This window comes from Staurois parvus, unplaced genomic scaffold (assembly GCF_062004578.1).
Source record: "Staurois parvus isolate SC_StPar_1 unplaced genomic scaffold, SC_StPar_1.0 ptg000173l, whole genome shotgun sequence".
In the NCBI taxonomy this organism is placed as follows: domain Eukaryota; kingdom Metazoa; phylum Chordata; class Amphibia; order Anura; family Ranidae; genus Staurois; species Staurois parvus.
In genome coordinates, this window is record NW_028317969.1 from 4,744,716 (window position 1) to 4,758,531 (window position 13,816).

A 13,816-nucleotide genomic window follows, 5' to 3' on the forward strand; every position below is an offset into this window, starting at 1 on the left:
CAGGTTTCATTGCCAAAGCTTCATTGAACAAGCTGAGGTTAGAAGCTGATTGGTTTCTATGCAGAAGGGAGTCTGATTTTGGACTCTCCAGCTTTAGTAAATAAACCCCACATTGTCTAGTAACCTAGAACCCTTTTTCAACTTCCATTTAGGAACCATTTTTTTAAGATTTACGGACAAAATTTTGCTGTAACCTGACCAGCATACCTATATAAGTTTGTTGGATTTTATCTTCCAAAATCATGGGTATTATTATAGAGTTGAACCCTCTCATTTGTGGTTATGACAGGCTCCACTCATCTGGGAAGGCTTTCCATTAGATTTTGGACTTGTTCCAAATCCTCCAAAAAGGCATGAGGTCAGGTTCTGATGTTGAATGGGAATATCTGGCCTGCAGTTAACATTACAGTTCTTCTCCAAGATGTTCAGTAGGGTTGAATTCAGGATCCTTCATTGGCCACTCAAGTCGCTCCACACCAAATTGATCAAGCTATGTCTTCATGGAACTGGCTTTGTACACGGGCACAATCGTGCTGAAACAGAAAATGACCTTCCCCAAACTGTTATCATTCATGTTTAATATTGCTCCTCCACCCTCCCACTTTTTCATTCCTTCTGGTGAGGTACCTTTTGCTACCCTCAGCCACCTTGGACATTCAGGTCACATCTCAGTAAGTGCTGATATCTTGGAATACTTTGGCACTTACCGATCAGCAGCTTCCTGGAATCTGCTAGAAGTACAATAAATGGTGAAAGGGTTGCTTTGAGTTTATGTGTAAAATTTAAAATTATGTTTAGGGATTACCTTGAGGGACTAGATTCAGGCTAATTGTGAACTACTGTCATGCATACCCCTTAACGCAGTTGATCACACACTATAGTTAGCTTTGTGTTCTTCACCTATAGAAGCCCCTTTTCCCATAAGGCAAGCAGGTCTACCTGTAGTTTGTTGCCCCCAGGACTTATATACAATGCTGTAGTGCTAGGCTACCATGCTGGGGCAGGCATGAACTGAGCACAGCAAACCGGTACTTGCGGTTGGCAGACAGTCAGTGCTGTTTGATGACAGTCCAGGTACGAGGTAGACAAAGTTCAGAGTAGTCGGGGTCCAATCTGTAGTCAAAAGGCAGGCAGAGTTCAGAGAATAGTCGATGTCTAATATCTGTCTGCTGATCCCCGCTGAGCAAGTGGATGACAGGTCCGTGTCCGCTCCATTTAAAAAAAGTCCTGGATTCTTTCTTAGATACACAGAATATAACTGGATACTAACATTTATAGGTAAAGTTGATCCAGGGAATATACGATTGCTTCTCGGGGATCAGGAAGGAATTTTTTTAACAGCAGGTGCAAATTGGATCATGCTTTGTTGGGTTTTTTTGCCTTCCTCTGGATCAACTGTGGGTATAGGATTATAATTTTTTTTTTTTTTTTTAATGGTTGAACTGGATGGACTTTTTTTCTTTTTTCAGCCAGACTAAATATGTAACTTATGCAGAGCAGACACAGACACAGCCCACTGTCCTCTATGGGCTGTCGGATAGAAACGGTCTGCCTGCCCGTTTCCATCCAACTACCATCTGTTCCAATAAGCGAAAGCGGAACAGATCCTTATCCTCTTTTTTGGTGGATCGGATTGGATGGCAATGAGTGTAAACGGACACATGTCTAATTACACCCACCGCTCCATAGAAAAGGATAAAAGTTCCAATCAGGTATGGCTGAAAAATGGGCTGGTGGTCCCCATCAGAACGTCCATGTGAAAGGGGCCAACTAACTGTTTAAGGAGATTTTACCAATAATTCAACTACCAGCATACAGCCTCATCCTTGGTTTTCGCTGGAAGAAAGCTGAAGAATGATATATCCTCCTGGCGGAACTTTTTTTTTCGCCAATTAACCTGGTCACTTATTTTTCCATTTTACTTCAACATCGCAATTTTCGAGCTTAGGGCCTATTGGCAACATTACCTTAAGGTAACCCATGGTAAGGCACAACCTCACTGCAAGGTAGCACTACAAGCACCATGCAATTCTTCGCAGTACCCCCCCCCCCCCAAAAAAAATAGAGCCAGTCTATCTGTAGGGGACCCATTTATAATAAATGGATTGCGATAAACCAGCACATCACTATGTATAACATGCAATAACACTGTGCATCTCGGTATAAATAGGCTGTCAAACATTTCTAAACTGGGGGAAAATGTGCATGTCACTAAACATAAAGCAGCTCATTCACCAGGATTCGTAAATACGATTCTTAATCGTGAATATTTAGTATAAGACAAAGAGTCTGACTTTTTTCTTTTAGGTTTAGTTGTCCTTCACTTGTTCTTTCATACTGTAGATGTTTACAATAAAATACCCAGAACTTGCCAATGTAGAAACGTCTCTCCTTTCAGCCTTACTTGTCATTGTACCAAAGAGCTGGAGGTCAAAACATTGTTCCATGATCTAGATAAAAATGTTTATGGTCTGGAGGAAAGATTGTCACCTACTTTTATAAAAATAATGCCAGGACAAGGACATTCCAATGTCCTGAAAATGTCTCCTGCAGCAATTATTTCAATTTGGGCAACTGGAGAGATAATTCTATACGGACAGGGGTTGCCGCAGAGGGTCATGATTGATTTACATAATAATATTATATTTTAAAGCCTAACTCCTGCCAATTTTATTTTTGTTTTAGATAGAGTAAGGGAAACTCCATCCCTGTGACATCAGAAAAAGAAATAAGAGGAATGGGTGTCAATAGGAGAGGAAAACATAGTAATAAAGACCTGATGAACATTCCAAACTTTCCGCAGGGAAAGACTGCGCTTGGGGGTGGGGGCAGGGGAGCATTTGGCCAAAAGAACAGTTATAAGGGCTGGTACCCCAAGTAGAGATATTATATTCAGCCATCAGTCAAAGCCAGGACGTCAGTCAGTGACACATGGTTGGCATTAGATAGCTACCTGCTCCCTGTTCAGGCCACAGCCTTTTGAAGGGGGGAAGCCTCTCTGCTCCAACTTCCTTTATGGCTCTAAGATGTCATGTGACTGATGATGACCACAAGCTGAAAGATGTGAAAAAGTGTGTCCAGATAAACCATGACCCATACCCATCTTCCACCGTGCCTACCAATCAATGGGGCACCATGGCACACTTTGCAGGGTATACTTTCTTTAGACCACTGAAATCTGTTCTTACTGTAAAAGTAACTTGGTTGTACCCTGCACAGTCCGCGGTCACCGCCACCAACAGGCGACAATCGCACGACCGCGACTAACAGTAATACGTCACGCCCACGGTGTCAGACCCCAGACCTTCTCACCAGACTCTTGACCGAAGGACCGGCCGGTCTAAAACTGCGGTGTGACGCGCGTAACAAGGCCACACTCAGCCGCACCCAGCACAGCGATTGCCCAGCTAATGGACTGCAATCGGTGCCTGCAGCCTAAATGCGCTTGTTACTGGGTCGGGTTAATTACGCAACTAACCCTCTACTGCCACCACCACTTTTGTCGGAGACTGGGAAACTCCCGTTATCAAATATACACTATAATGATTGAAATATTGATCTATATAGCACAGCCCGCGGACCTGCTATACAGAGATATAACAAACAGTAACGTCTCTTCAAAGGCAGGGATTCGTGAATTGCAAGTAAGCGCTTAGAAACAGTTTAACACTTTCAGAAAGAAAGATTTATTACTAAAAGCGTCAGACAGGTGCAATAAAATATTTACAAAGAGATATCACAAAAATATATATATATATATGTATACAAAGACACAGCAAACAGAGAATAGCGAGGAAATTACAGGGTTAAGTTACTTGCCCATATGCCTGGGTTTGCAGATCCAAGTTGAGAGCAGGATGATTTCTTGATCTCCTTTTGTTACGATGTTGCTGGGAGATCTCTGTGTGTGTGAAGCTCTAACTCACTTGTCTCTCTTAAAAGTCCCTCTCAAAGGGGAGGGGAGCTCTTACTACACGTTTTGGGAGTGGTCATTGGGAAACTAAATTAACTATAGCTTCATAATACATGACATGAAACATACAGTTGACCCGAGGAATGTTCAATTACTCTGGTCAGTTTGATAATGTGTGGGCTTATGCCGTTTTGGGTCAATGCTTCCCAGCCCTCTGAGAAATGCGGCCTTATCAGACGTAGGTGAGAAAGGTGACAGTTTTCCCAGCCTGCTGGCCCCATCAGGAATGTTTCTCCTGGGCTGACCCCCACCATCTGTCAGGAGATAACGTTGGTCTCTCAGGAAGGGAAAGGGGGGGATGTGAGGAATGATCCAGGAATACCTCAAATAACAGAAGGAACAAGAAAAAGAAGAACTCCGCTTCCAGCTCTGATGAGCTAGTTTGTTACATACCCCCCCAACCCAAGGCCAAAATGTCTGCGAGAGCTGGAATTGTTTTTGCATGAAGAGTGGTATCAGATTCCATTATCCACCATCCAAAACTTATATTTGTAAATTCCCAGCAGAATTCAGGCCGCCTTGGATGCCAAAGGCAGTCCAACAAAATATTAAGTACTGCCTTTGTTCTTTTACCTGGTGTTTCCATCATTATGTCCAACCCCTGTATTTCCATTACTACCTGTCTGTTTGACACCTTAAAACCAGGTGAAATTTCTACAGTGGGAAAAAGGCACCCTGTCCAAAGCTAAGCAAAAAAGTTTTCCCCTCGGCTGGGCTTTAAATATTCAGTAGATAGCATTGTAGAAAAAATATATAATATTTATATAATCATTTTAGAATAAATGATTTAACCTTGCATTGTTTCCCATGCTATAATAGGGGAGGTGAAGAGGTTTAAAGTCAAACTATGCCCTTCTGTTGGAAAATTGATGATGAATCATTTATTTAAAAGTGCATCTGCACTCCATTTTCCCTTAGTCCTTCTGCAAAGTCCCACAAATACCTGATGTCCCTGCTAGTGAAGACCAATTCCTGTGATGGAGTTGCAATGATGCTGCATTCCTGCTGAATTCAGTGGGAAAAGATGTCGCAGGGGGTTTGGCTATCAGTAATAGCACTGCTCAATCACAAGCTTGTAGCTTGTCAATCAGAATCTTGCCACACCTAGTCCTGCCCACTGCTTTCTGAACTGACAGCACTGCCTCTCCCCCTGTGAGCTGCAGTGTCTTTGAGGGGAAGCATGTGAGACACAAATGAATTAGGATTTGGCTCAACTAGATTTGGTACTTTCTTAGACTATCATACAGAAGCCTTTCGATGTATTTTATCCTCTTGGTGCTGGCCGAACACAAATGAGCGGCCTCCCGGCATCTGGGCCTAGACGCCGAGTTGCTGCACATTTGCGTTCTATTAAGAAAACACAAGTGCTGAGAGTGCGCACTCCCAGCACACACATTCGGTACTCACGGAAAGGTCCTGATCTCCTCTTTCGATCGGGACCTTTCCCGATCTTGTGACTGCCGTGACAGTGAATCACGGTGGTCACATGACCCCAACACCCTGCCCTGCTTCCCGGCTTCTGGAACCCTTAAAGGGCCGTGAGGCGCCAGTGCCAAGGGGTTAAGGATTCACTTATCCTCTACCTTAAACTTTCTTTAGAGATAAAGTCAGAAGAGGTTAGAACCTCTGTTAGCTATATACTCTATATTGCTGGAGGATATACTGTAAATTCTCAAATGCACCTCAGATGAAGAGGTCTAGGAAGAATCTGCCAGATCTAGGATTAGTATATTTTCTCAATGTAGAGATAAATCCATATTGTGGAGTTCAGTGATTATGGTTGGAGCACTAACACAAAAAAAAAAAACCTCAAAGGCATCTCAAATAAAATTCAGAATTCCATTTCTGGGTTGAAATATCAAGAAATGGTGTCAACCCTGACCACTTATCTTTTGCTAATGCTGGGTACACACTATCAGTTTTTTTTTTTTTGTTCAACCCAGCAGGCTGAATGAAAAAAAAAAACCTGAAAAGCTCGGGAGGAGCTTGCTGTTAGTACTTGCTGTTGCTCGATGTTAGTATAGCGATCTCCCCGCTGAACTATTGTGTTCTGACCAGGGGTGGACTGACAACTCATGGGGCCCCCGGGCAATAGGGGATCATGGGGCCCCTGTGTCCTTGCCCACACTCAAAAAAGCCTATGAAGAAGGTACCAGGGGCATCTCATGGGGCCCCCTAATGACCCCGAGCCCTGGGGCAGTGCCCGAGTTCTCAAATGGTCAGTCCGCCCCTGGTTCTGACAGAGGGACTGCTTCCCCTCCAGAACACAGAGGTCAGCGCTCGCAGCCATTGGCTGCCAGCACTTATCAGATGCTGGCTTTCTAGCATGTCTGTTCGACCATAGCTGGCCATGTACACACAAGACAAATGTCCGCCATTTTATGTTGAATGGGCCAATGTTTGGCCCATGTGTACAGGGCTTATACTACAAAACTACCCCCTCCTTACCTCAGCTTAGTGGAGAAGTGTTTTGTATTCCAAGATAAGAACTGGGAGGGCTGGTTAGACTCATTAGGATAATACAGAAGAGGGTACAGAACAGCCCAAAATTTCTGGTAGGATCAACAGTTGTTTTTTTTTTTTTTGTTGCACTTATTGAGCACAAATAATAAATACACTTGAAATAAGGTCATGGTTGGAGTTTTTACTGTAAATTAATCCCTACTTCTATCTGAATTTGGTTCCGGAGCCAGCAAAGGTCGGGGACATCTAATAGGTAAGATTACAATGCTCTGTCTATAAATCCGGCTGTTTGAATTGCTGCTCAGCATGAAATATGCATTCACAATCTGTTACTCATTTTACTGTATCACAAAGCAGAAACTGTTTCCAGGGGAGGAATTGTAATATTGTCTTATTGATTCTTCGGGATAGAAAGACATTTTTATGCCTTTCGAGGAATTAATTATGTCATAGAAGAATAGAGAACACAGCTACTTTATGAAGAATAAATCAGGCTTTGATTAATCCACTCTGTGGGATCAGTAACATCTCTTTTCACATTCTCCGGTCTTGTTCTCACTTTTCGCTCTTCGTTTTTGTGTTTAATGAGATTTTTTTTGTTCTTTTCTTAACAGGAGGACAGGAAGACTGTATTCTATCCTATGAGCCAGTGACCAGACAGGAAAGTAAGTATACAGCAGAACTTGTGGGTTCGAATTTCTGAAAATGCTTGGTTTGCCGGGCCTGTATAGTGTTAGCTATACTTTTTTTCTGTTTCTTTTGTTTGGTTTTTATGAGTTTGCAATGAATCCATTGAAATAAACATACTGTAGGTAATACAAAATTAAGCACTAGGTACATTTCAAGTACAACCAATGCAGCTATAGGTAGGTATAACAAAATTTCACAATGCTAACTCTAATAGTATGTGATAAATATTCAGTTTTTGCTCACATACATGCGGTGCAGTATATCGCATTTGATTCGCACAGGAACCGCATCGCATTCCTGTGCAAATCACATGTGGTTTGTGTGCGGTGCGATTGGAGTCATACATTTTGTATGGCTCTAATCGCACCGCACCCACACCAAAAATGTGCAGCACCCTTTTTTTGGTCCGCACTAGAATCAGATCGCATGGGTATTCACACCTATGCAATCCGATTCTGCACATCGCACCGCATTTTGTGGACCGCTTTCGAGGTGTTGTTAACTTAACATACACACCTGCAGCGGTTCGCATGAACGGGGTGCGATTCTGATGCAAAGGGGAATTCGCACTGAAAACGCTGCAAATTCCGCACCACATCAGTGTGAACCCAGGCTTAAGGACATTGAGAATAGATGGAAATTGGTGTTCCTTGGGACGTACTGTATAGTCAAAATGTGAAGGGGGGTAGAAATTGGGAGGCATGGGGGTGGTGGTTTAGTTAAGAAGGTGATGGGTGGAGCAAGGGATGAGGGGAAAATGGGGCTGAGAAGGATAGGAGATTGGGAGGAACAATATAAAACAGGCTTGTCCAACCCGCATGCGGTCCAAGGCGGCTAAGAATGTTGCCCAACACAAAATCGTAAACTTAATTAAAATTGTTGATTTTTTTTTTAAATTTAAAAAAAAATGCATTTAAACACATGGGGCCAAAGAACAAATCGACAGTGTCTCTTTATTGGACTTTTTATGAGCTTTATCTTGTCAAAGAAAAATTTCCTACTCTTCATAATCACGTCTTGCTCATGTTATCAGTTTTCCACAGCACCTATATTTGTGAGCAGCTGTTTTCAAGGATGGAGCACACAAAGGGCAAAATTGGAACCAAAAAATCTGATGAGCACATTGAGAATTCATTGAGAATTGCTACTACAGCCTTCAAACCAGATATTGATGCGTTTGTTTGTCACAAACCGTGTCAAATATCGCACTCGTTTTATGTTGCCCTCTTCTACATTTTATAATAAAAATATTGCAAAAAAATTAAATTTTATTATTCAGATAGGCACAGTACATTATCTATATCAATTATTGAAAACTTGTGATCTGCCTGACTTTGTCTGCTCATCAGCTATTCTTATTGTTAGAGTATTTTATATCTGGCCCAAGACCATTCTTCTTCCAGTGTGGCCCAAGAAGGTCAAAAGGTTGAGCACCAATGAAATAAAGGAAGAAAACAAAAAGAGGGGGGTTGAAAGTAAAGGGCATAAAGGGGACAGACCACCAAAGCTGGGTAGAGTAGGTTGGCTCAGGCAGGTGGAATTTCAGAGTTGGGAGAGATCCATCAAAATCAACTGGTAAGATTTTATAAAATGTATGTTGGTCATTAAGAGTGGCTGCCATATTTTCAGAGGTTATTGTGGGAATTAAGTTTCTCAAAAGAGATAGTTTGCATTCTCCAGGTCCTGACAATCATCTGTTTTGTGCAGTTAAGACATACAGTACGTAAGTAGATAGAATTTTGTCTTGAGTTTTGTTGGCCATTTTGGTACTGTCCAGTAGTTTTAAACCGCAGCAGTCTACCAACCATTACTTAATTTTTATGCTTAGTTTTGAGTGACTATTTTAGCAAACTTGTGGTGAAAACTGACGTAATGCACATTATTGCCAGTGAAAAGATATTTTAGATTTCCATACCAATTTGGATTGAAAAGAGATGAACAGTTGAAGCCGAGGGTGGTGGTGTAAAGCAGTTTACCAAAGTGTCCATTCTATCAAACTTGTGGTGGAAATGGACTGTAATCACATTTGTGCCAGTGATTAGATATTTCAGATGTCCATGCCAGTTTGGATCACTTGGTCACTCAAAAAATTATAATCAGTTGAAGCCATAGTTGGTGGTGTAAAGCTGTCTACAAAATTGCCCATATGGTGTCCAACGTTCGAATGGCCATACACAACCAATACAGCCATGGGTCTCTCCTGACCTGTGAGAAGTTGACTTGAAGCTGCGGACACCATGGGGTTTATTTACTAAAGCTGGAGAGTCCAAAATCAGACTCCCTTCTGCATAGAAGCCAATCAGCTTCCAGGTTTCATTGCCAAAGCTTCATTGAACAAGCTGAGGTTAGAAGCTGATTGGTTTCTATGCAGAAGGGAGTCTGATTTTGGACTCTCCAGCTTTAGTAAATAAACCCCCATGTTTCTGACAGTGCAAAGTGTAGTGCCCCCCCCTTGGCAAAAATGCATCCTAGGTCACAGGACAGATGTGGCCCTTCCAGGAACCATAGGTGTAGACTTGCTTTTAGTCATGATTTGAATATAGAAGTTATGCCCAAAGTAATCGAAGTAAAATAGTTACTCATGTGCCATTGAAGCAACTATTTAAAATTAAGGAATTACTACCTCTGCAATGTTTTTAAGCAGTGATTTGGTCTTAAATGGTGGATAAAGCCTTAAAAAACACTATGGCTGTAAATGTATGTGGAGCACAGGACAATTAGCTTAATATACTGGATATCCGTTTATGTTACTCCTCTGTACAATAGAGGCCCGAGTTAGACTATGCCATCTTAGGTTACTTCTTCTTGGAGGTCAACTGTAGCCATGCATTGTGATGACCAGATTGGACAGATGGGGGCAATCAGGGTAGATGGGAAATATATGGTTCATAGAAAAATGAGATTGTGTGATCCTAACAAATGTTTTATATGCTGTGCATTGTTGGAATTTTTATATGTGTCCATTCCTTTATTGTGTTTTTGTGGTATATTGTGTGCAATCTTCGTTCACTGGTTTATTTCTGTTTTCATATGTAATGACTGGTAAGCTGTGATGAACTATACATTGTCAGGATCCACTTCAAGCCCTTCTTCCTCAGACATTTAGCAGAGCACAGATGACCATTAGGTGGGCACTGTGAGGGAGAGAGCAGCCATATTGTGAGAGGGAGCTTGAAAACTAGTGTCAGGACCTAGATCTGAACGAAGGACCTCTACTGTGTCTGACAGTAACTCTTTTTACTGAGCCATCTGAGATCTGATCCCTTTGACAATCTTTCCTCGTATCTTGTTTCTTGTGAATCTTGAACTCTTTGCTTCCATTAACTTCCTATTTAAATCATGCATTTTCATTTCCTGTTTGCCAGATTATTGGTCTCTCTCCTGCAAATATCTCACTTTAGTCACTCCTACTGCCATCCGTATCTTTGCTACCGCTCATTACTGGCCTTTGGCTTGTTCCTCAACTGCTCTTTGCTTGATCCCAACCTGCAACCACTTGTTAATGACTTTTGACTTGTCTACTGACTATGCTTCTGTTTGATCCCGACTTGCTTACCTCTTGGTGGGGCGATCCTGAGGACCGTGACCTTGAACTAACTTTTAGCAAAACCCATCTCCATCATCAGGAGCTCTGGTAATTACTGGATAGTGCTTAGACCCCGCACCTTGGATTAGCCTGCACCATCCAGCAGGGTGACCTGTAAATTTATCCTGCTAGTTGGTAGGATTCTCTTTATTACATAGTTAGTTAGTCTGGCTGAAAAAAGACAAAAGTCCATCCAGTTCAACCATAAAAAAAAAAAAGCTATAATCCTATACCCACAGTTGATCCAGAGGAAGGCAAAAAAAACCAGCAAAGCATGGTCCAATTTGCCTCTCAGGGGATCAGGAAGGAATTTTTTTCCCAGCAGGAGCAATCGGATATTCCCTGGATCAACTTTACCTATAAATGTTAGTATCCAGTTATATTCTGTGTATCTAAGAAGGAATCCAGGCCTTTTTTGAAGCAATCCACTGAGATGGCCAGAACCAACACTTGAGGGAGTCTATTCCACATTTTCACAGCTCTCACTGTGAAGAAACCTTTTCGTGTTTGGACTGGAGATCTACTGCTATAGCTACTGGTCTCCAAGCCTGACCGCTGACCATGACATCTAGGGGTTTATTTACTAAAGCTGGAGAGTCCAAAATCAGACTCCCTTCTGCATAGAAACCAATCAGCTTCTAACCTCAGCTTGTTCAATGAAGCTTTGGCAATGAAACCTGGAAGCTGATTGGTTTCTATGCAGAAGGGAGTCTGATTTTGGACTCTCCAGCTTTAGTAAATAAACCCCCTAGTGTCAGCTAGGGAGAAAGCCCAGTAAGGAAGTGACCTGTCTGAAGTAAAGTGACAAAGTACATTGAGACACATCTGACAAAGAGAATAAATAAAGTGAAAAAAAACTCAGAAAGCATCAGGATCAGTCAACAGGAAGAGATATTGTCATCAGAAATAAAGCCTTAGAAAAAGGTGTCAAAATCACAGAGGCTTATTGGTTATAATCGATGCTCAGGGCTATACAGGAGTGTCTCTCTATAAAATGTAACTCCATGAACTGTACTACAATTTGGATTGTTAGCTCCTTTTTGCAGATACTGTGAAATCCAAAGGTTGTGATCACAAATGCTTTTGTGGTGTTCAAAAGCAGAGACCAGCTCAGCCTTGTGAAAGTCAAATTCAGTAATAAAGAAGTTGTTTTAAAAGATAAAGTCTCAGTTTCGTGCGTGTGCAACTTTATCTTTCCTTTATTTGAAGTCAGTGAAAACAGCAAATCAAGGTTACTGTGGTAACTCCAACCATGGGAACATTGGTTGCCACCATACCGTTGATATCTTGATCACTGGAAAACAGTATACCCCTAGTTCACAGCTCTAAAATTTCTGTAATGAACCACACTGAAAGATTATTGTGTGCTATCGTACTGTACTAAGTTTAGGAACAAGAAGACCTGGCTCTGCACTGTTTAGTGGGAGATGATGAGAACAGGAGCCTTGGGTTTGTTAATCAGAAAGCCACACTTGACCATGTTGTTGAGAATCTAGAGCAGGTCTTCAGTGAAGTGATCACATTATCAGAACTGGAAGAGATATTTCAAAACCAGGCAATGAACGAGGTAAAAGAGTGACCTTGTAGAGGTGCTATAAGAGAGCCTCTTGGCTTTGTATATTTTTAGTTCTTTTACCTTTTAGGTGCCTCTTAATCATTCCTACTTCCACCTCACCTTATTCCTTTGCCCAATTAAGCTGCATAAAAGCACTTGAGGCAGCTGCTCATTGCTATTAACAATCAATTGTGTATCTGAGTCTAAAACAATCTTGCTCAAAAAATAATATTTTCCTTCTTGCAGAGGAGAAACCGTACAGGGCGAGTTCTGTTCAGTGATCACTGTGATTGGCTATCACAATGATTACATAATCTGAAGCTGGACCTCCTAAAAGCTGGTCCCCGATAACAGAAGAGCCCCTATACTCAATTCCCTGCTGAGTCCTATAGAGACGTAGAGGTTGGAGCAGTGTTTCTCAACCTTTTCTAAGATTATGGACAATATCAAGACATCCTCTAAAATTATGGCCAGTCCCAAGGCACCCTTTAAAATTATGGACAATATCAAGGCACCCTCTAAAATTACGGCCAGTCCCAAGGCACCCTTTCAAATTATGGACAATATCAAGGCACCCTCTAAAATTATGGCCAGTCCCAAGGCACCCTTTCAAATTATGGACAATATCAAGGCACCCTCTAAAATTATGGCCAGTCTCAAGGCACCCTTTCAAATTATGGACAATATCAAGGCACCTTCTAAAATTATGGCCAGTCTCAAGGCACCCTTTCAAATTATGGACAATATCAAGGCACCCTCTAAAATTAGGGCCAGTCCCAAGGCACCCTTTACAATTATGGACAATATCAAGGCACCCTCTAAAATTAGGGCCAGTCCCAAGGCACCCTTTCAAATTATGGGCAATATCAAGGCACCCTCTAAGAATATGGACAGTCCCAAGGCACCCTTTAAAATTAGAGGTGATTTACTCTTCTAAAGCAAATACACTTTTGCACAGTGGTACTGACTAGTATTCCAATGTTTCTCTTCTCCCTCAGTTTTTTTTCTCTATCACTGAGTTGGTTCTGGCTAGCTCAGTGGATTGCTTTAAAAAAGTCCTGGATTATTTCTTGGATACACAGAATATAACTGAATACTAACATTTATAGGTAACGTTGATCCAGGGAATATCCGATTGCTTCGGGGGATCAGGAAGGAATTTTTTCCCTGCAGGAGCAAATTGGATCATGCTTTGTTGGATTTTTTTGCCTTTCTCTGGATCAACTGTGGGTGTAGGATTATAACTTTTTTTTTAATGGTTGAACTGGATGGACTTTTGTCTTTTTTCAGCCAGACTAACTATGTAACTGAGCTAATGTGACCCCAGTACTGATGGAGAAGGGCATCATAGAGTCAAACAGGGATGCTGTGCAGGCAACCGATATCCTCTTTATCAACTGATGATGTAATTGGCTGTCAGGATGCTGATGGCTAGAAGGTTGTAATGGTGCACAATGAAAACCTGTGGCTTTGTGTAACTAAAAGGCAGGCTTGTTCCACCCGCTGGCTTGCATACAGGTTTTGGGCAATTTTTAGACATTTTGCCAAG

General features: G+C 41.8%; 1 protein-coding gene across 10 annotated transcripts in view; it reads left to right on the forward strand.

Annotated features, from left to right (window-relative positions):
• DLG2 (discs large MAGUK scaffold protein 2) overlaps positions 1 to 13,816 on the forward strand; it is a 2,035,798-nt gene that overhangs the window by 1,992,365 nt on the left and 29,617 nt on the right. For all 10 annotated transcript variants that reach the window (XM_089676759.1, XM_089676760.1, XM_089676764.1 and 7 more), the window contains one exon: positions 7,051 to 7,101. In XM_089676759.1, the coding sequence (XP_089532885.1) occupies positions 7,051 to 7,101 (51 nt within the window). The remainder of the gene's footprint in view (positions 1 to 7,050; positions 7,102 to 13,816) is intronic.